The following is a 24701-nucleotide window of genomic DNA, read 5'->3' on the forward strand; positions in this document are numbered from 1 at the left end:
GTGCCCGACCGAGACTCGAACTCGGGACCTTTGTCTTTCGCGGGCAAGTGCTCTACCATATGAGCTACCGAAGCACGACTCAAGCCCGGTACTCACAGCTTTACTTCTGCCAGTATCTAGTCTCCTACCTTCCAAACTTTACAGAAGCGCTCCTGCGAACCTTGCAGAATGATTAATCTGCCAGGAAGTTTCATATCAGCGCACACCCCGCTGCAGAGTGAAAATCTCATTCTGGAAACATCCCCCAGGCTGTGGCTAAGCCATGTCTCCGCTATATCCTTTCTTTCAGGAGTGCTAGTTCTGCAAGGTTCGCAGGAGAGCTTCTGTAAAGTTTGGAGGGTAGGAGACGAGATACTGGCAGAAGTAAAGCTGTGAGTACCGGGCGTGAGTCGTGCTTCGGTAGCTCAGTTGGTAGAGCACTTGCCCGCGAAAGGCAAAGATCCCGAGTTCGAGTCTCGGTCGAGCACAAAATTTTAATCTGCCAGGAAGTTTCATATCAGCGCACACTCCGCTGCAGAGTGAAAATCTCATTCTGGTTCATCATATTACCTCAACCTATTGCCTAGCCTAAGAAAATTCCATGTGTAGTCCACTAGTACTCTGCCGTCCGAGTAGCTGCTTCCCTTCTGTAATGCACCCTTGACCTATCAAGGACAATCCTATAGATGTTCCACTCGATAACACAGGTTTTGAAATCTGCAGCCACGACTCTCACAGAGTCGACGAAGCAGTTGAGACTCTCAACTGCCAAACAAAGGCTCCCGATCACCTCTGGCAACAACGCTACAAATTGCGAGCTCTGCTTCCACCATACACTCAAGACGAGCAGCCTTCGCTACCTCCGCCAACAGCCTGTATGAAATGAAGATGGCCTCAGAACGTATGCGAGAGGCCTCATTATTGCCGACACAGGCCACAACGTGACTGCACCCGACAGGTTCGGTAGCCGCTAGCAAGGCCGCCTCTACATCTCGGACGATGCCCCCCAAATGACATATCGAGTGAACAATGGCTTTATTTCCATCCTGATGGCTATCTTCCTAAGGGGATCCTAAAGTGCCTAACTCTGGAGTTCCCAATAACTAGCGAACCGTTGGCCTTCAGTGCCTGCTCGGACTTTGCTCAAAGAAAGGCCACCTGTTCACAGAGCGAATAGGCGAGGTCAGATGGCCACCCTCCGCTTCGAGCGATGCAATCGCGCTACCACCCGCCACTCTCTCTGCTGTGAGGGCGCATGAAACGAATCAGGTACATTAGGGTGTGCCACGGCAGCAGAGACTGTCGGTAAACCACGAGACACGTAGGGGGCGGGGGGGGGGGGTGGAATGGGGGTGTCCCATGTGTTGCACCAGGTTCTCCGTTACCACTGTATTCTCAGGCAGCAGGCTGAAGGTGTCTGACCATAGCCAAAAGTGCACTCAGCTCTTCGCGTACTTCAACCAGCTCCTCCCGCATCCGCTCAGAAAAAGCACACATCCTACCCATGCTAGCAAGATTTATCGAAGAAGTAAATTATAATAGCAGTAAAGTATAAAAGCATACGTAACCTCGATATGCAGCTTGCTACCCTGCAGATGTGTCATTAATAGGCACTGATTTCTAAATGAGTTGTGTACCTGGGGGTTCAGAAGAAATAAAAACTCTGCTACTGAGTGTCTGAATTTACAGTTACTGTTAAAAACACAAGATTAAACCACTTAAACAGAAAAACATGTACGATATTTAAAAAAAAAAATACCTAACTGTAAAACGTAGGGAAATCTAAATAGCTTACCGCTCTACAGATATGAACAGGTGGCAGCAGAGGGCTTGACTAACTGTGTTCCAAAAGGAACAGATGTTTGCCTTAAGAAAATGGCGTCTTACAGCCTCCATCCAGATATTCAGAGTTGACGCTTGCTTGACTCTACAATACCTATGCCGTGTTAACCATGCTAGCATCAAAGTGATTGCATTTGATTCACGATACAATAATCTGCTTCGTCAGTTTCCTGAAGGCATCTGACCATCGCCTACTCCAGCACCGATATGACAATCAACAATATACCACTTTGTCACCATGCCGAGACCGCCAGTTCATGCATGGCCCCAACGTATGTATCCAAAACAACTAAAGATACAAAGCAAAAGTTGTCGTCAGCACAAGGAATCTGTCACCCTTCAAATAGTTGTTGGGCTGCTCCACTCTATATTGTCTCGAAGAAGAGTAACAGGTGGCGCCCTTGTGACGACTATCATCACCTTAACGCTAGAGCGACTTCTGATTGCTGTACCGTACCACATACCGGATAATTTGCAATGTACATTCATGGTAATAAGATTTTCTCCACGATCGACCTCATCCGTACCTTTTATGATACCCCAATCGTACCAGAAGATAAAATCAAAACAGGTCTTTGCACTTTGCACTTTAGGAATTTGTGCGAATGCCACTTACACTGTGCAGTTCAACCAAGATTTTCCAGCACTTCATGGATAAAATAACTACAGACTTAGAGTTCTGTATGTCTACATCGATGACCTCCTTGTAATGCCATCCTTCAAGACAGAATGACCCCCTTGTAATGCCGTCCTTTAAGATTGATCATCCAGCAAACCTACAGCAACTGTTCTCTAGACTACGAGAACGTGGTTTATTGATTAACCCACAGAAATCTCCCTTCAGAGTGACGGAACTAAAATTTATAGCTTATCTTACAAGTGCGCAACAAATTCTGCTACGTTAAGATAGGGTGGAAGCTATTTCGCATTTTTCTCAGCTCATTATAATACGTTATTTGCGTGGTTTCTTGGGGTTGACGAACATTTATCGTCGTTTTTTGTGCACTCATGCATTGTTGACAGCACCTCACGACAAAATGCCAGAAGATTCGCCTAAAACGGAAGACATTCTACAGCCTACTGATGAAAAGAAAGCATTCACAGCCAGAGTGGCAGCTGCTATTGAAGAGGCTATGTTGTTAGCTCATCCTCCTCCTGCCGCACCTGTTGAATGTTGGATATATTATCAACCGCAACTGTAACTGTGTTATAACAACTTATCCATCTTGGCCGCTATCTTTTATTTTAAATCAGCAAATTAGTCATCGTGTGACCAAGTACTTTTGTAGCATGTGTCTCAATGAAAACATTTATGCGTATGCTTGAAGGTAGACATTTTACGCTTCTCACAGCCTACAAGCTATTAGCGTTCACTTTCTGTCAGAAGCTAGACAAGGTATTACCACGCTATCTGAGGCATTTGAACTTCATTGCCCAATTTACTGAGAATATTCAACACGTCATTGTGAGAAGAATGGACCAGCAGACGTCATCGCAAGAGATCACAGCATTTCCCAACGCCCAGGAAAAAGACAACGCATAGAAAGCATGCCTTAAAACATCTTTAGGCTTACAACTCCGACGCATCTAAATACCGATCTGCCACATAGTGCCCTTTATCTTTGAGTTTCTCTCCAGTGTCAATCTCTTTATCACATAATAGCACCTTCAAACTACGTTCTCATTTATTTTCCTAATGTATTCTACTCTCTGTCTTCCTGTACAGTTTTTACCCCTCTCAGCTCCCTCCAGTACCATGTAAGTCGTTCCCTGATTTCTTAACAGATGTCCTGTCCCTTCATATTGTCAGTGTTTTCCACATATTCCTTTCCTCTCCTATTCTGCGCAGAACTTCCTTCCTTGCCTTATGAATACACCTGATCTTCAGCATTCGTCTGTAGCTATGGTTTTCCCACGGTCCATGTTTCACTACCAAAAATCCTGTGCCCCAAATGCACATTCTCAGAAACTTATTCCTCAAATTACGACCTACGTTTGATACTTATAAACTTCTCTTGGCCAGGGATACCCTTTTTTCCAGTCCAAGTCTGCTTTTGCTGTCCTCCTTCCTCCGTCCGTCACTGGTTATTTTGCTGCCTAATTTAGAGAATTCCGTAACTTCACATACTTCGTGACCATCTATCCTCATGTTAAGTATTTTCATTTCTGCCACTTCTCATTTCTTTCGTCTTCCTTAGATTTATTCTCAACCCGTATTGTGTACTCATTAGAAAGTTGATTCCATTGAGCAGATCATGTAATTCTTCGTCGCTTTTACTGCAGATACAATACCGCCAGCGAATCGTATCACTGATATCCTTTCACCTCGAATTTTGATTCCACTCCACAACCTTTATTTTGGTTCCTTCATTACTTCATCGATGTATAGATTAATCAGTAGGGGTGAAAGACTACATCTCTCTCTTAAACTTTTTTAATCCAAGTACTTCGTTCTTCAATTCTTATTACTCCCCATTGGCTCTTGTACATGTTATACATAACCATTCTCCCCCTATAGTCTACCTCTAATTTCTTCCTAAGTTCGAACATCTTGTACAATTTTACACTGTCGAACGCTTTTTCCAGGTCGACAGATCCTATAAACGTATCTTGATTTTTCTTTTGTCTTGCTTCCATTACCAACCGCAACGTCAGAATTGTCTCTCTCGTGCCTTTACCTGATCTGAAGCCAAATTGATCGTCATCTAACACATCCTCAATTTTCTTTTCCATTATTTTGTAAATTATTCTTGTCAGCAACTTCGATGAATGAGCTGTTAAGCTGATTGTGTGGTAATTCTCGCACTTGTCAACTTTTGCAGTCTTTGGAATTGTGTGGATGACATTTTTCGGAAAGCGAGCTGCTATATGGCCAGTCTCTCACATTCTACACACCAATGTTAATCGTCGTTTCCTTTCCATTTCCCCCAATGATTTTAGAAATTATGGTGAAATGTTATGTATCCTTTCTGTCTTATTTGATCTTAAATCTTCCAAAGCTCTTTTGAATTATGATTCTAATACTGGACCTACTCTCTCTTCTTAATCGACTCCTGTTTCTTCTTCTACCACCTCAGGCAAAACGTTCTCTAAGTAGAAGCCTTCAGTGTACTCTTTCCATCTATCCGCTCTCTCCAATGAATTTAAAAGGGGAATTGCTTTTGATTTCACCGAATAATGTTTTGACTTTCCTATATGCTGGTTCAGTCCTTCCAACAATTATTTCTTTTTCGATTTCTTCACATTTTTCATGCTGCCGTTTCGTCTTAGCTTCTCTGCACTTCCTATTTATTTCATTCCTCAGTTACGTGTATTACTGAGTTCCTTAATTTCCCTGAACATTTTTGTACTCCTTTCTTTCATCGATCAACTGAGGTATTTCTTCTGTTGCCACTGGTTTCTTCGCAGTTACCTTCTTTGTGCCTATGATTTTCTTTCCAAGTTCTGTGATTGCCTTTTTTAGAGCTGTCCGTTCCTCTACAACTGTACTACCTGCTGAGCTATTCCTTACTGCAGTATCTATAACCTTAGAAACCTTCAAGCATATCTCATCATACCTTCTTAATTCCGTACCCCACTTCCCTGTGTATTGATTCTTGTTGAATAATCTCTTAAACTTCATCAGTATTGCACTGTGATTTTGGTCTACATCTGCTGCTGGTTTCTCCTGATTTCGGGATCTCTGTCTGACCACGATGTAATCTAAATAAAATCTTTCCGTATCTTCCTGCCTTTTCCAAGTCTCCCTCACCCCTCTTGTGATTCTTGAACAGAGAGTATTTGCTACTAATAGCTGAAATTTATTACAGAACTAAATTATTGTTTCTCCTCTCTCATCCGTAGTATCAAGACCATGTTGTCCTGTAACCCTTTCTTTGCTCCTTCCTCTAATATTTGAGAATCTTTTGCCAATGGAGAGCTCATGATGACACTTTTCCAATTACAAGCCACGGGACTTGTGGATACCCATTATGTGTCTTTAATTCAGTGGTTGCGTTGCCTTTTGTGTCCTCATGCCGTTTATCATTACTGACTCTTCCGCGTTTATTGGAAGTTTCCCACCCCCAAGAGATAGAGTGTCCTGAACCTAGTCTGCTCCACCGCCCTCCTTACACAGTGCTATGCTGTGACAATTCAGTGTCATAATAAGTCATTTTGAAAGATTTTCGCAAACAAACAGTTTCCTCTCTTCACATCCTCTCTCATCCAGGAATAAGGACTGCTGTTCATCTTGTTAAGAAGGGATTCATTTCGCCCAAAATCATGGAAAAATGCTAGGTATTTGACTGCCAGTGCAGTGCTTGTTAGAGAAACAAAATAACTCAGACATTACAGCTCTGCTCAGTACTTTTATCTCACTGAGTCAACGATCTGAGCGTGACCACATCTATATCACTGGACCTTCACCACCATCAGCAGGGCAGCAATACTGGCTGCCACAGAGTGTTCGTTTCTCTTACTGGTTTGCAATCGTCTATGAAAGAATAGCAGTTCCAGCAATAACCTGTTTTCCTTAGTGGCTAGGACGCATTGGTGTTCCCCGTGTCACTAACGGAGCAAAGCAATTCGAAACTTATGTTTTTAAAGCACTCTCAGCACTGTTTTGCAGGCGCTGCGTTCGAACCAGCGCCTACTACCCCACGTATAATCGTCTCTTGGAACGGCTCCACCGACAAATAAAGGTCTCCCTTTAGACACCATGCCACAGAACGTTGGGAAGACAGCCTCCCTGTGTTCCTACTAGGCCTCCAGACACTTAACCCTCGAGCAGGCGCACCGATTCTCGTAACATGTGCGGGCGCGCAGCGCACTTTGTACACATGTAGTCAAAAGCCGTTGAAACGTGTCAATGTGCTGTGCACGAATGACCATGCTTCGGATAAACAATAGTTTTAAGAACTTCATGTGATACCTAAGAATATGAGGTGTCCCCAGAACGAAACCCGGTGGATGTACGGCCAATAAAACTAAAGTTTTAGCCTTTTTAATTAATAGAGCGCCGATTGAAATGCAGCGGGATTGTACACAGGCGGCCGGCCGGCCAGAGAGGAGGTAGCTTGCCGGAAGGTTACGATAAGAGCCGAGTCGGCCGCGGTAGGCCAGGACGGTGACTTAGAAGAACGAGAAGGCGGAAGGACACAGAAAAGCTATGGGTAGCTCAGAAATACGATGCAGCATCCACAGGCGGACACCCCTTGGAGAAGGTGGACTGGTCCGACCAGAGGCTGCCTAGGAGTAAAAAAGTAGTTCGTTTGAAAAAACTTTAACTTAGAGCAGTGGCCCAGAGTAAAATTTGCAGAAGAGTGTAAATCGAAAACGTATTTGCCCAGGAAGCCATAGGAAAAGTATAAGGTAAAATGTCTGTGTTTTAAGGGCACAGATGATGGCTGACGTCACAAGCGGTTTATTGGGGGAGAAGGAGGACTAGCGGTTAGACCAAGGAGCAGTACGGATGGCCAGAAATTGCGATCCCGCAATAGTACCAACTAAGTTTTGATTTATGGCTAAATCTGCGTAAGACCCTGACAAAGTAACGTTCGCGTAGATGGCGAGGTTATTTTGACTGTTCAAAAATGGTTCAAATGGCTCTGAGCACTATGGGACTTAACTTCTGTGGTCATCAGTCTCCTAGAACTTAGAACTACTTAAACCTAACTAACATAAGAACATCACACACATCCATGCCCGAGGCCGGATTCGAACCTGCGACAGTAGCGGTCTCGCGGTGCCAGGCTGTATATTTTGACTGTGAATTGAATGTTTATCTTAATATGTGACAATTACTGAGGTATAGACACAAATAGTTAATCGGACGAAGCCTAGTGCACGCAACAACAAGACAGTCATTTTGAACACGGTATGTCAGGTGCTGTGCTCGCTCCTGCTGTTGCAATTCTTTTTTTTATTTTCTGTCAATGATCATTATGACCAATTGGTTATGATCTTGCTTATTTTTATGTGGGGTATCAAATGTAAGTAAAGACTGAGTTCCGTGGCATATAATACAAGATCCTGGCCTTGTGCACTAAAGGACTTGCATGGCAGCTGAGTGAATGGTACTAAAACGTTCACAATTGGGATTAGACTGATTGAGACAACAACCAAAGTCAATCCGTCTGACCGCTATCTGTCTGGATTCTGTAGTGGAAACTACGATTTTGCAACTTGTTTGTAATAAATTGTATCAAATGATTTTTAGGCCAACGGGTCTCTAGAATATAATTGCGTTTATCAGAGCTGCGTTGCGTTATTTAGTACCACCGGAATTCCTCTCCAAATCCTTAGTTCTACGTATGTACTAAGTCCAGAATCCACAGGGTACCGAATAACTTACGATTGTGTGAACTACAGGTAAAGGCAGGTAAGATTACAGATCGAGAAAGTGCGGAGGCTGACTACGCTGCCACGACGTAGGTATGTCACAAAGAGGATCCGCCACGCACCTCTGTAAATCTACCTCTTCCCGTACCAGTCAGTCCAAGGGGTCCAGTAGGTTGTAAGTTAGGGTCTGTCATTCCACAGAGGGGATGTTACAAAGAGGTACATCGGATTAAGAAATGTTACACTGTCATTATACTACCAAGGGACACATGTATGCGCTAAATCACAGTTTAATTTTAGTTTACTTAAACAGCAAGACAAGAAACCTATATTACATCACTAATTTACTATTTGATCGAATAAATAAGAAACTTTCATATCATTCTATTGCCATAGCTGACATATCAATCTATTCTAAACTTTTCAAGCACATACTGAGCAAAAACACTCTTTCATTGCAGTATAAAAGGGCAAAGGCTTTATATGTTGAAGTAGTATCAGTTATCACAAAGCTCCTTCCATCTACACAGTTAATTGTTTTCGCAGTTTCGGGAAATGCTCTACAGTTCTCACATGTGTTCACTGTTTCTATATGTCCTTTGTAAACAAAGCTATGGCATGAGTTACACCTGATGGTAGTAGGTATGTTTCTTGCTCGTCCACATGTCACACACCGACTTCTTTTCTTGGTGGTAGGCTCCTCAGTTCTTTCAAGACGTTTATCTTTGTATTTCACGAGGAAAGTTTCAATGTCAGCAGGAAGTTAAGGAATATTAGCTCTTTCCTCTAGGTGAGGCTTCATAAGAGACAGTGCCAAATCTTTATTCTTCTCTTATTTTTTGGATTTGCCTCATTTGCATAAAAAATGATCGGAGCATTGATTCCTGCTACATCCATTAGAGCATAGAATACAACCAATGGCCATCTTCTTGTCATCCGTGCGACGGAATACACACCTCCCAGTTGATCAACTGTGTCGACGCCTCCCTTTCTTATATTGTAATCCAAAACTATCTCTGGTTTAACTGTAACTTCGTCAATGGTTCCAAAATTGTGCATAGTTGAAAGGAATATAACTGCCTAGTTTTGTTTCGGAACATACGAAACTAGCTTCATATCATTCTAAAAACCAAATAAAAAGGACTGATTAGCCCTACATCTCCCAGGTAAAAATTCTTGTGGAATCTCGCGTTTGTTTTTCCTCAACGTGCTGATGCATGTTAGTCGCTTTTCGAAAAGCGAGTTGCCTAAGTGTACCAAATTATTCATTGTAACGTTTCTTCCTGAGCCTTCAGCGTGAGTAACTAGCCGTTCTACCTTTTCGTCTTCTGTCACAAATTGTCCTACACTATAAGCATTCTTCCAGTTCACCATAATGGCATCCAGTTTTTGCCTTATTGCAGCAAGTTTATCAGTTACTCTTTTTTCTTGCCTTGTACACTTGTCGTCAAAATGAATACATCGTAAAACGAACAAAAATTTTCTGTAGCTCACCACAGCTCTCGTAATCTCCATACCAGTACCATCTGCTGTCCACAGTTCAATGATGATAATAATATGGTTTGCTTTCTTAGTCCCAATGATATACAGCAATCCCAACAATACCATTATTTCACACCTTGTTGTTTCCTTAACATACCTTTGTCTCGAACATTGTACAGATTCTTACTCAGATTGAATCTATATGTGTAGCAACCAAACCCAACTGCGGGAACGCCTTGGGCTGTGGATCGGAGCCGCCGGGCGGGAAAGCCGCCGGCTGTGGAGCACGCACCACCGGGTAAACACAAGGACGAGTCGGACGACAGACCAACGACAACTGACAACAACCGACCACGTCCGACTATGACCGACACAACAAGGAAGAGATAAACAACGGAAGCTTGTGGGAGCCACAACACCAAACACCAAAAGTAAATCCACTCGGAACCAGAGCCAGGCATATGTCAACAACCAGCAACGACCAGAACGCAGTATCGCCGAGATAGAAACGAAATCCAGAGCGCGTACCAGACTGACTGGACTAGGGCAGAGCGGGTCCCTATATACGAAACCGGCGGGAGCGGCTATTGGCCGCTGTCTGCACGTGGCGTAGCGGTGGCTGCGTGGAATAGCCGCCGCGGAGGCGGAGCCCTCGATGGGCTGACCACGTCCATTTGTTCTGGCGCGTGTTCCACTTCCACGGCGGAAGGTACTAGATCTGTTCGTGTATTTTACAATTTCAACCATCATTTCCAGGCCAAGTATTTTCCATAAAGCCTCTGTTTCAGTTGTGACCCCTCTGGCAACACGTTTAAGCCCAGGGAATATTTTCTCGATGTTCTTTCCTTTTGTTATCGAAGTCACATTAGGACATAGTTTATTCCAAATACACATTTTGTCTCTCTCAATAAAAATACCACCAGTGGAGAGTGGCTCTTCACACTCATAATCTGAACCGTGAACTTGATCAGAATCTGAATCGTGGTCACTTCGTGTGATAAATTCCTCTTCTTCTTTAGAGTCGTCATCGTTTTCGTTGTCTGGTATGGCGCTGTATCCTCGTTGAGTAACCTGTGAAGCTTGTTGTCTATCAGCTTTGATCCCACCCTGCACAGTGACTTACCCTCTTGTCACGTGTTATCTTTTGATTCGATTAAAAAGGAACGAAATAAAAATGGAGGAAAAATTACTTGCATGACTGGGCACATGGTGTACTTTGTACATTAAGATGACACGCTCACAGTTTACTTTAAATTACTGTAGCTCACGTGAACCTATGACAACACAACTTCTCACTGTGCTAGCTGAAACAATAATGCTGGAGTAGGTAGGGGCTTGCTATTGTAAAATAGCAATGGAAATGTGCACGACAATGCTATTTGTGGTTGGCGCACTTTATACACAGACGTGCCCGCTCGAGGGTTGAAGAAACATACCAAACAGTATTATTCAAGCCTCAAACTGTCTGCAACATCTTCGCATGTAGATCCACAGGCTCCGTTCCGCCATTTCAAAATAACATGCTACTAGCACCCAGATTTTCTGTGACTTGCAGTACAACAAACAGGTTTTCGTCAGACACGATTTCATCCGGAAAACGCACCAGCCACCATACAATTCCGGTTCTCCAGGTCAAAATATTCGAGACTGATATCAGTGGCTTTCCCTTCACAGAATCATTCGATGGACTCAACCAAGCCTTCATACCAGATGAGACAAACTGATCCAGAGACAGAAGCTAACACCGAAGTGCTACTTACAGTTGATTTCTTGGCGCCACATTTCCCTTCTCAGCCTTAATGTCCTAACCTGGTAACGCGATTGGCTCTTGTGGTAAAGTTTCCACAGTTAGTTACAAATTTCTGGGGCACCCAGTGACGGAGTCATGAAAGATTGCCAGAAAAATAAATACCATCTAGATATTACCAGTAATTTCTGGTAACTTAGATGGAGTTATAGAGTGCCAGTCGCTTTATGCAGAACAGTATTTCACTGCTCCTGACTGCGAATTGGACATCTGTTAGCAAACAGCCCCAAACGCAATATATATAAGTGACCAAACGTCGAGTATGGCAGAATTCCTGCCAGCAGCAAAGTTTGACCTGCATGTCTACCCCACCAGCGGCTCGTATGATCACCAATCGACAGCAGGAACCATGTAAGTGGAAGGTATACCCAGTTAAGACTGAACACTAAAAATAACTTATAATACTTGCCCGTATGTGCCTCTGGACTGTGGATAGTGACTTCCTTTGTATATTTGCCATATATGTATCTGTATCTGTCTGTCACTTCCATTGTGAGGCTTAACAGAACCTAAGGGATCGTTCAAAGCACCAATAGCTGATTTATTTTCCTTCACAGTCTGAAATTCCATCGTTAGTCGTTAGTTTATACCCTACTCCTATCAGAGAGGTACGCTGGTGTGACCATTTGTTGTAGTAGCTGGCTGAAGCAGCTAATAATAGCGTGAGGTTCATAGTCGCCTCTGTGTTTTACATGTATGTTACGTCTATCTTAGGATTCAAGTGATAAACGAGTATCTGTGCTCTTCCAAATGTTCATGTGAAGACATGACTAAGTTTTCAAAGTAGACTAAAATCCCACCCACAGTCCCACTTCCTTATTACCACGATATCTTTCTCGTTAGCCTGACATCTGAGCAATTTTTTGCTGTGTCTCACAACAGATCTGAAAAATCTCTGCTTGACGTCCACCATCATCTTTACACCCGCACAAAGCTACTCGTGTTCCTGAGTTGGATGACCTCAAATATCCCATCGCCTTCAATCTGGTTGTGAGGGTGAAAGCATCTTGTGGCTCACAAATGGCTGCAATACACTTCTATCATAATATCCAGCGACAGACTCAAGCCACGTTATACGTCACCTGAGACTTATATTGGTGCAGGGACAATATTTAAAACTGAGGCTCTGCATCTGTGTAATTCCGTGGGAACACTTTTCTCTTCTTACCCTCAACACCCTTCGCTGATAATAACATTGGCACTTGTGATAAAGCATCAGTACTTCTCTTAAATGGCTTGACGCACCCTACATGAGTAATAGACGATCTTGTTGGTAACTTCAGCTTCATGGATAATCTATGACTTCACAAGGTCTTTGGTAACAAGTAAGTACCCTTTGATGTGTAGGGATTCAGCAGCATGACCACTGACAAATTCTATGCTCAGGGAATTTACCAGCACTTCATCCAACTTGCTCTTGACGTTTGAAAACTTTCGTTTTTGCTTTTGTCACCAGTTTCCAAACATCCCATAACGTCTTTCACGAACTTCCTCATTAGTTCCCCATTTTTCCAAATTTTAGACATACTCACTTCAAAATACGATGGCAACTTTCTGCCATATACTATCTCGAATGTTGAATGCCCAGTGCTACTGTGTACTTTATAATTATATGTGGCTATGATGTCCCATTCATTTGATCCCTCATCACTTAGCACTTCCGTGCTGAGATGCCGTGGTCCAAACATAAGACTCTCCCATGACGTTTCGCCTTCGACTGCGGAAGGCATCCTCCGAGGACAATTGGCGAACTGCAACGAGAGCCCGAGTGAGCGCCGTATATACTCGTATAAGCCACACAGAGGGCGCCACTGTCAATCACGTGACGTTGGCTGTGCTATGATCTCTGATATTGCCAATTTTCTCAACTGAAATTAATCGATTGTCACGCTGTTGCTGCAATGTTGACATCCATATCTTATCCAGCTTAAGCCTTCATCTTTTCTATAAAAATTATTACAGTGTTTGGCAATCTCAATGGCCTCTCTATACATTCGCGCATAATAATGCGACGTCTTTGCTATGACGGTCGTCTCACTAAACTTTATTTCATGATCACCTTCCTGAAACACATGTTCCACTACAGACGATTTATCAATACGTCCGAGGCGGCAGTTCCTTTTATGTTCACGCGGACGGGTGTTGACGTTTCTTTTTGTTGTGCCTATTTAGACCTTTCCACAACTGCACGGAATTTTATACACACCTGGTGTGGCTAGAGGATGTCGTTTATCTTTTGCGGATCTTAAACATTCTTTTATTTTCGTGGTGGCTCTGAAAACAGTTTCCACATCGTACTTGCTTAAAATTTTTCCAATGCGATCAATAACCTTACTGATGAATGGTAAGAACACTTTCCCCTTGGGTTGGTGTCGATCCTAGCCCGTCCTGGTTGTCAGTCTAGGACGTAGTGCACGATCTATCTCTCTGTTCGAATACCCATTCTTCTTGAAGGTCGCTCTAAGGTGTTCAACCTCATCTTTTAAGTGAGCTGGTTCGCGATGTTGTGCACCCTATCTATTAATGTTTTAATCACCTCTCTTTTATGTCTTGGGTGGTGGTTAGAATCTTTCTGAAGATAACGACCAGTGTGTGTGTCTTTTCTGATAACCTTACGACCTAATGATCCGTCCTCTCGTTTCATTACAGTCACATCTAAGAAGTTCAGGTGACCATCGATTTCCTTTTCCATAGTGAATTGAATTCTTGGATTAATACTATTCAAATGCAACTGGAAGGAATCCAGTTCCTCTTCCCCATGGTTCCATATAACAAATGTATCGTCTACATAACGATACCATCTGGCTGGTCTTTTTCTAGCTGTTTGCAGCGCCCATCGTTCAGAGTTCTCCATGAACAAGTTAGCCCCAGCACTTCCCATAGCCACCCCGTCAATATGTTCATAAAAAAACATTACTGAAAATAAGTTACAGTAAGGCAGTGCCTGAATAATGCCAAAATATCACTAGGAACAATATCTGCTACACATGTGATCGCTTCATTCACCGGAATCATGGTAAACAACGACACCACATCAAAAATGACCAGGATATTATTAGGACCCACACTAATTTCTTTAATAGTATCGATGAAGTGATATGAATTTTTAACATGACTGTCAGTTCCACCAACATGAGGTTTCAGCAACGAGGCAAGGTGTCCAGCTAATTCATGGGTGGGAGACCCTATTGCGCTGAATATAGGTAACCCATAGAGTCTGGGGGAGTAAGCTTCTGATTTAAAGAGTTGCTTCTTGCCGACTGAAGAGAGGGAAGACGCTTTCAACAATTGATTGGTCATTTTTAAAATCCTCGATGTCGGATCCTGGATGACCAATCAACTGGTGACAGCATCTTCCCTCTCTTCAGTCGACAAGAAGCAACTATTTAAAACAGAAGCTTACTTTCAAACACTTACATTTTCCTTTTCAGATTTTCCAGCTTTCCTGCAGCACTGAAGGTTCTCATATTTCATGTTACATCTCATAGAATGTTACCCTGTCATCGATTATTTGATCTTATTCTCATTGTCACTTTCCATTTGACAATCTCCTTCCAGAGATCTGAATTGTGAGCTAATCTGGAATCTTTAACCAATGGAGAGAGCAGTGTAACACTTTATCTATTACAACTCACATGTTCCAGGGATGCACTTACTTGTTTTAGTGCAGCTGTTACTCTCTGCATCCTCGTACCGTCGATCACCTTTCAGTGGCAGTTGCCCACACCGAGGGCAAGAGAATGCTCTGAAACTCTGCCCTTTTCTTTTCTCACTTACACGAGACCGTTAGCAGAGCATGCTGGGAGTCTTGGGGCACCATTGCTCATGATTTTTTGTTCAAAATTTAAGCAGTGACAAGGTTCAAATCTGGAACACAGGACTTTTGTTTGCCAGTCGAAGACACTACCCCTAGAACGATACAGGTAACAAAGGAAATAAGTAATACCATAAATGACACTCAACACTTCTTTGTCCATAGCTGAGAAAATCTGGTTGAATTCAGTGTTTCAACATACGTGGTACCGACTGTTCCTCGCCATCTCCATTCTGAGAGAATACATTCAATCACCTGATTGCTTGCATCACAGGACTGGATAAATTTATTCTCACAATTTGTAAATGTTAATAACGGGATGGTCGTTAATGACACATTCAGTTTCTAAAACATGGCCTTACAGTCAGTTTATCACTAGAATTCAGATCTTTTTTCAGCAACTGATTCACTGGTCATACCTTTACGAGTTTTCGATGATAATTACACAGGCCTAAAAATTATTGCACTTGTTCTGTTGTGGTGGTAAGGAATCACCAACAACATGTACTCAGCTCGTTTTAGGTCAGCCTTTACACCATCTTCGCTGGTCACATTAGCTAGATAGTTTAACTCTGGTTGTTCTAATATGCTTTACAGTACATAGCATTAAACATGCCAAATGCAGCGTATGAAACACTTCCTCCAGTTGTTGCACATACACGTTTAGATCTTTATAAAATAAAAAAATAATATCATGTAAATAGACAGCGTTATAGTTTTAATCTCCTAAACACGTCATTCAATAACTTTTGGAATGGGGCTGGAGCACTATAATGACAAAATGGCATCCACTGATACTGATAGTGATCCATGGAAAGGAAAAAATGGTCTTTGGACAGTCTTCTAGAACCAGTTCTAGTCGGTGACATTGATATCCAATCTTCAAATTCATCATACAGAAATACTTACATTGACCTACGTTGTCCAAAGGCTGTGTCATATCCAGTATAGGATACTGTGATTCTTCTTGATTTAAGTATTGGTACCTGATACAAAACGTGTATTTTTTTGTTCCATCTGATGATTTCTTTAGAACAATGACGACAACAGTTTCCTATTGACTATCTCTTTCCGCAATAACGTTCTCAGCCAACCACTGATTGAAGGATTCTTCCATTATAGGTTGCAGGTTAATAGGTATTGTGGACAGATTTCTGTAGATTGAGGGGTTATTACCCATCAGAGTTCTATGCTGAGTTAGAGGTATTGCTAGTAATGGTCGACTAGGATTGAGAATCTGTGAATTGTATCAACGAAGTTTCCATGACTGACTTACCCTTCCCTTTGAAATGCTCCATCTTCCCTCATAATGAATTGATGGTCTATTTGCAACACAGGTCTCCGCTCGACATATGCAGATCATCCTCATGTCAGTCTCCAAACTGTCAGTCCATCTGTCAGAGGTGGAGGTACCTGTATTCAACAAAACCATGCTATCATTATCTACTTCTTGAACACATGCCATGCTCCTAAGCACAAAATAAGGTGAAGTATACAATTTGTCATTGTGTTCTAAAGGCTGTATAACAGACACCACATCGCTCAGTAGGTCAGTGCCCACACTCACCTAGAGTAACTTTCCTTTACCTCTTGATACTTTATCACTTCAATTGAACTTTAATGATGATGTTTGCAGTTTATTATTTTTCTCCTTCATTACCTGTGAATTTTGTGACAATGTAACGCGTACAACAGTCTTTCACAGCTGGAACAACACCTCACAGAGTCTCACAGTATACGGTGAAAGATCAGTGTTAGTGGATTGTTCGTGCGTGACGGGAATACAACCGTCGGTACAACTGTAGGTTGTTTACTTGCTCCAAGATCAGAACGAGAGGAAACTAGAACACGAACAATATTAGTTCAGTTTATTACGAGATAGATAGGAAAATTTACTTTGCTGTTTATAATCAGTTTCCACAGGAATATCCTGAATATTCATAACTGTATCTGAATATTAAAGTAACACTGGATACAGACAATTTTATAAGACTCTTCACTTTGGACTACACAGACAATGTTCACCGTTAATGTTCAGCATCAGACATGAAATACAGTTATACCCTCTCTAAGATGATGATGTCATGTTAACTGTTGATCATGAACTCTTTCCAGGTAGCCCCGACCATTACTCATGGTTCTTAGGTCGTATGGCAGGTTATAAGTGAGTTTGGTACCCCACCGCTGTCTGGGATGTCTCCAGACACGTTTTCTCTTGTCATGGTGGGCTCAGTTCGAAGCAGGACTTACCACTGAAGACAATTCTAACCAACCAGACTGTCGCCCGTCGTACACCCCAACAACCAGTAGTGATGGTCAGGGATAACATCTATTTTCATAGATGGACCCGTTTGGTTGTGATCCGTGGTACCTGTACAGCACAAGAGCACGTCGATGATAATCTACACCTCGATTTGCTGCCCTTGATGGCAAGCTATTCTGAGTTTACATTTCAGCAAGATAATGACCATCCGCAATAAATTTCAGTACAGCCTAGACTGAAAGTGTGAATAAATAGTCTGTGAAAGCTACACATGTTGTCAAGTGGAGAGGGTATCCACAACAGCTACGACTAATATTATTAGCTGTAGCCAAGTGTTGCAATTGTATTTGTAATAATTACCTCATCAGATCTATTGCAGTTGCAAAGTTACCCATCAGCTGTATGTGACGTGATCAGTCTCCGTAAGTCACTGAAACAAGGAAATTATCGAGTTTGCTCTGCGACTAAAACAGATTAGGAGCTATTCCAAATTTGAACCAAACCGGTAACAATTACAAAAACAAAAGCGACAATAGACCGCTGTAAAAAATACTTAAATAAGTTCTGTTACGTTGTACAGCTCTATTTATCCGACCATTGACAATTACTTAATATATTGCACTCCTCGAACTCGAGATTTCATACAGTTCATCTCTCCTACTGTTCGCCCATTACTGACCTCTGGAATATCACGTGAAAAATTTAGATTTTTCCCTCAGCAAGTCTGTTACGATTGTCAACTATATTACACAAACATTTGTACCCATTAATTTTCTTTTCGTTACACTACACGTTTCAGAGAATTCCATCTGTGTCAGCACTTATAATGAAACATTTTTGCAGCCTAGCTGTATTTCTGTGTACGACTTTCTGTGCAATATCGCCTTTCAGACTCCACAGTCTGTTTTCAAAACTGTTTTCACGTTATAAACTTCTGTTCCAAGGAACTGGCACATGCCTAGAATGTTTACTAGAAGGTATTCATTTGACAATTGTGTAAACAGAACCACGCATATACTTAGTTGTTCCAAATTTCTGCTGATTTCAGTCAATTTCTAAGGACTCCAAATAATGAAAAATACCCCTTTCTTTTGCCACATTCTTACATTACTTGAATAAGTAATGTCACACTGTGAAAAATACCTCTTTCTTCTGCCACATTGTGACATTACTTGAATAAGTAATGTCACAATGTGGCAGAAGAAAGAGGTATTTTTCACTATTTAGAGTCCTTAGATATTGACTGAAATTAGCAGAAATTTGGAACACCTAAGTATATGCGTGGTTCTGTTTACAATGAAAAATACCTCTTTCTTCTGCCACATTGTAACATATTACAATCATTGTAACTACAAAATTGTCTTTAAAAGCAAAAACTTATCTTCCACTGAGTATTTCTTTGTACTTTTCTTAAATTCGTTATGGTAGTGAACGTTTTGGAACATGTAACACCATTTGCCTCGGGCTAAGATATTTCTTAGTTGTGTTTACTCCTAGGGCACAATAACTTTGAAATTAGTAGTAACTCCTTAGTTAATCGTGTCTCTCTCGTAAGATTTCTCAAGCTCACACATTGTCTCATTACTATAAACACTGTCATTTATTTCAGTGTATGGCGGGCAGATTCTCTTTTAGTTTCTCGATCTCCTTTCACCTTTTCCCTTTCTGGTAAAGTAGACCACCTGGAGCAAGCGTTTTTGCTTAACGCCATTTCAGCGATTTGCGCGCCAGTGATGATGACGATGTGACGATGAGGACAACGCACACATCGAGTCCTGCGTGGAGAAAATCAGCGAGTGGGCCGGAAATGGAACCCGGGGCCCCGGGAACGAGAGTGTAGAATATATTCTTCCTGTCTTCTAGCAAATATTTTAATTCTGTTAGGAAGTGGCAACAGTGTGGTCAGTCCTTATGTCTATAGAAGTAATTTAGGGGTTACCCCGTCTTTTGTTATTATATATTGTCATATTTCTTTCAAATGTACATCATTCTGTTTAAAAGCATTTCAGCTGTCATTGTATAATTGTGGTTTTGTTTAGATCTCATTTTGACCACAATGCAAAACTGCTCATATTTAAAACTACGTTTTTAGTATTCACAACTTTTCGGCTCCTTAATTATTCCCAAGTGTTCTCCTATATACAAGGAACCGTTTTTGGGACAACAGATGGAAATAATGGAAAGTAATATTATTTTTAAAAATGATGTCTATGAAGAGAAGTAACAAAAACTAAAAGACAACCTGTCTACCTACAGCTTAAAACTGATGGTACCGCAAAAGAAGCATCATTATTTTGAGATGCTTCACTGTGAAATGAAATTATATCTTCGGACTTAGAAGTTCCTCCTTAGCTTCTTCTTTGATTCTAAGATACATGCGAGTGATATTGTTGTATGACTGTTCTTCTCTCTTAGTAAGGTCTCTTATTTTCCAGGTTGCTATGTGTAATGTATCTACTTCGTTTCCGATTATCTCTAAATTTTCACTTGTCTTCATTATAGTGGTCCAACTAAAAATGTTATTTTTTGTTTCATATCCTGTAATTTATAAATGTTGGCGTTCGGGTGCTTGTGTGGGTAAGGCTTTTCTTATTGGTAGTGTGTATTACATTGCACTGCGTAGTGGAATGTGTCTAGCTTGCTCATATAAATCGTAATGTTTTCTGTTTGACCTAGAAATATACAATGAATAATGGTTACTGTATCAAATTGCACGTTCAATTCAGAGTACAGAGTTTCTATGACCTTCTTTTTTCGCAGGGAGAATGCGCCTGTTTGAAGGAATTACTGACAAACTGTTCTTTACATCAGAAGACGAGAATCCCTATCCAATACGTTGATAATCAAGGCGAATCTTCACGCTTGCTTTATGAAGGCAATATTGACTTGAATGAAATCAGTAAACCGTTCTGTAGTCCAGGCTCTATCGTGATCCTTACTGCATCATTGAAGACACATGGTACGGGCTTCGCTGGAATTCTCCAGGTCAAAATACAGTGTGTTCCAACGATGACGAGTACAGACTTTATCCACAGCCATGAAAGTAGTGATGGTAAAAAAAGTTTCTCCTGGAGTACAAGTAGGAATTTTATGTCTTTCACGGATGTAATTCGGATGTACGTTTCCAATGGAAGAAGAAGAAATGGCCCGCAGTGCTGTCCTCCTAATAAAAATGATGCCTCATGTTTAGATTTTGACGAGTCTCGCGACAAAGTATCAAAGAGCAATACTACAAAGAATCTACCCAAAGTCGTCAAAGGAATCAAATGCAGGTATGATCTGCTTGAGGGAGCGGTGAATGACATTGGCCAGAAGACGGCTGCGTGCAAGAAAAATTGCTCAACCGTGGCAGGTCGTACCGTCTGTAGCTGCGCTGACGGCTCGAAGGCAGGCGAAGATGAAGACGACGCCACAGGAGTTGTGAGACACTGTATGCCGCTGGATCCTGGGGCTGGAATGGAGTGTCCGCAGGGGTACGACCTCGACACTGACGCCATGGTGTGCGTGGATATTGACGAGTGCCAAGTAAACAACGGAGGATGTGATCACGAATGCGAGAACACCAACGGGGGGTCCAGATGCAAGTGTCGACCTGGATTTTTCCTCATGGAGGACCAGAAGAGATGCGATGATCGGGACGAATGTGCCATCGGCGAGAACGGCCGCCCCCAAGCACCCTGCGCGTACAGGTGCACGAACCTGCCGAACGGATTCATGTGCACCTGTCCTGAAGGGTTCGAAGTCAGCCAGCCAGATATCATGAACTGCATAAACCGGAAAGAAAACATTACCATCACCCAAGAGGGAACGTTTTATTCTAAGCCAACAATTCCTGCTAAAGATGGGAAATGCCCTAAAGGGTTTACGCTAGATGCTAACAACATGACGTGCACAGATATCGACGAATGTCGGCGGAATATATCTGGATGTGCCCACATCTGTAACAACATCTACGGTGGATTCAACTGTCAGTGCCGGAACGGATTTTCGATTATGAGAGACGGCAAGTCGTGCGAAGATGACAACGAGTGCCGCTACCGCTACATATCGAGATGTGAGCACAAGTGTCAAAACACCGAAGGCAGCTACAGATGCACATGCAGGCCTGGTTACAGCCTCGGAGAGGACCAGAAGTCGTGCGAAGACATCGACGAGTGTCGGGACAACACATCTGGCTGTAGTCAACTCTGTGATAATACGGAAGGGAGCTATAAGTGTTCATGTAGCCACGGTTTCTACATTGTGAACGATATGAAGACGTGTGAAGACTTCAACGAATGTCGACTAAATAGATCTGGCTGCGACCACGAGTGCGAAAACACACAGGGAAGTTTCAGATGCATGTGCCGACCAGGTTACTACCTGGCGGAAGATCAGAAGACGTGCCGAGACATCGACGAGTGCCGACGCAACACATCGGGGTGCGCTCACCAGTGCGAGAACACTGTGGGCGGCTACCGGTGCCTGTGCAGACCCGGCTACTTCCTCATGAAGGACGGGAAGTCGTGCGACGACCGCGACGAGTGTGCCGCGGACCCGCACGGCCACACGCATGCCCCGTGCTCGCACCAATGCATCAATCTGCCGGGCAGCTACACGTGCGCATGTCCAGAAGGCTTCGTGCTCCACGCTCACGTCCCCGGTCTGTGTGTGGAGGACGAGGAACACAGCGTGACCGCACGCGAAGAGGGCGCCGACCTGTCTTGATGGCTTCGTGCTACTCACCAAGGACACGCGGGAGCGGAGGAGCAGGACCACGGGTTATCATAGGGGCTCCTCGCGCTGCTTATCAAGCGGGAGTGAGGTAAGTCGTTCTCAGCAAGTAGACTGGAAATATTAGTTTTATTCCATTTATCAATACAGAGTGGAGAAAAGTAGTCTCAAGATAGGTCAAAGTCGGATGAGGAATCGAGAAACAGTTTCCAAATAACCTTACGATGGAAAGGGTCCATTTATGGCTTACAAAAACAAAACAAGAGGAATCAATTATGTTTAGCTGCTAATGGGCATTGATTGAATTCAATGACGAAAGTTAAGAATTTATAGCGGACTGGGATTCGATCACGGGTCTCTTGCTTACTAGGCAGATGCTCTGACCACTTTTCTTTTTAATTTTTACAGAGAAAATCCCTGAGCCCGCCGGGAATCGAACCCGGGACCCTGTGTGCGGGAAGTGAGAATGCTACCGCAAGACCACTTTTTTTTCGGAAATAAAGAAAGTAAAATTTTCACTCGAGGGAAGACTTGAACCAATGAACCCTTTAAAAAACGAAATTCTGACCCAGCCGGGAATCGAACCCGGGCCCTTAGGATTGACAGTCTGTCTCGCTGACCACTTTTTTTTTTTGCAGACGCTCTATTCACCCTTTTTTTCCCAGCAATCCAATTTTTTAACCACTTTTACTTTTATTTTCTATTTTTATTTCTTTTTTATTTTCAGGATGGTCAGGGCGTAGTACACGCCGCACTTGCAGTGGGGTGTCTTCATGGCACTGCCAGTGCGTCGAGGCCCGAACCCCTCCCACCCCTTTTTTCATGTCCCCTGTTGGGTCATAGCACTAAGTGTGCAGAAATCTTAACACAACACTCCCATTCTCCGATGTAAGAAAGACAAAGAAACCTCTTCTGTGAGGAGAAACTGAACAATGATAAAACTTAACAATTCTTCTTGAGTCACACAAATACTTTGGAAGTCGAACACGAGTATTTCTGAACAAAATGTTTTGAAAAAAAAAAAACTTCGTGTAACATAGAAGTTTCGGAAACAAGGTAATAGTAAATAATGATAAGAAACAAACTGACTTTTAATTTTCTTCTGTTCGTTCTCGTTCAAGGTGTTGTAGTGGTTCCACATATTTAACCAAAACCCATTCTTTCAAAAATGATCTTCAGCATGTTGCCGTACTGCTTCTTGTGATTGCGATACGTGCTGATTTTTGCATATTCTGACTTCATGTAAACGCGGAATTCTATCTCGTTGTCCGACCCAAGTTTGTGGATGACATAACTAACATATTTTCCCAGTAACCAGCTAATGGCGTTGGTTTTTAATTTCGGAAAGTATGTCATGTCTGGTGTCAGGAGGAGCGATGGCGTTATATATTCCGTCGAGGATCTGGTGAGAAAGGCGATTTGTTGCCTGATCCAATTCCAGTTATGCACATTTCCACCACAGGTGAATCTGTGGATGAATGTATCCACCAGATTGCATTTTCCACAAAGGTGTGTCTGGTTTAAACCGATCCCATATAGTCTCTCGTTGGTGCTGATGACATTATTAACTGTTTTGTACCATGCGGAAATAGCGTCTGTAGATAGCCCGGCATAGTTGATGTTCCGCCATACAGCTTTCCAGTCATAATTAGAACCACTAAGCCATCTGGACACAGTGGTTATCGCAACTGCATGGACCAGCCCATATGCCTCATGTCAGACCCTACTTTTCAACTTATTCACATACCACTGAAGTAGCTCTCTGACCATTAGCTTCATTACTCCCGGCCTTTTGATGATTACCGTAAGAGTTCGAGAGTGGCGTGCATCTGCACTGAAGGGACCACACTGGCCAACCTCGCCTTGATTAAGTCGTGTCTGATCTTTCGGACTCCAACCCATCAGCGACAGGATCACTACTACCATTTCTTACTACACCCCAACGGACGTTTTGTTATTAACAGTACTAAAATTAAAATTAGTCATTGACTATCCGGGATAGAGCACAGGCCACGCCTTTCAGTTTATTCCTTGCGACACCCACTTAAATGACACTATCCGTTTGTACCTTAATAATACTCTTGAGAAAAATTAAGGAGAGGCTGGCCAAGGATCTCTTAAGTTTAGATACTCACCACGCTCGAACTCTTATGGGAATCGGCGAAACGCCGATAACGGGCAGGTGCACTACATCAGTAGTGCGTCAGTAAGTTTAGAATTTGGGTCTGACGGGATATGTGCTAGGGTAATCTGTGCAGTTGTGAAGACCACTGTGTTCGGATAGCTTAGTGGTTGCCATGTTAGGTCAGAGGACTGCCTACCCTCTGTCATGTGACGTCCACCCCGACTAAATGCAACGAACAAAATGAGAGCAAAAAAGAAAAAAGCGGTCAGAGCATCCACCTAATAAGCAGCACACTGGGGCACAAAGCGCAACCATGCACAAATTTTCAGCTTTGCCCATTGATGTGAATACACTT

At 42.6% G+C, this 24701-nt stretch overlaps 1 protein-coding gene across 1 annotated transcript in view; it reads left to right on the forward strand.

Moving 5' to 3' along the window:
- The window catches only part of LOC124795482 (fibrillin-3-like), a 152147-nt gene that overhangs the window by 119290 nt on the left and 8156 nt on the right, over nt 1-24701 (forward strand). Inside the window, exon 5 of the mRNA XM_047259527.1 lies at nt 20269-22312. Coding sequence (XP_047115483.1) covers nt 20269-22215 — 1947 coding nt within the window. The 3' untranslated portion in view covers nt 22216-22312. The remainder of the gene's footprint in view (nt 1-20268; nt 22313-24701) is intronic.

Source organism: Schistocerca piceifrons, chromosome 1, assembly GCF_021461385.2.
Source record: "Schistocerca piceifrons isolate TAMUIC-IGC-003096 chromosome 1, iqSchPice1.1, whole genome shotgun sequence".
NCBI lineage: Eukaryota > Metazoa > Arthropoda > Insecta > Orthoptera > Acrididae > Schistocerca > Schistocerca piceifrons.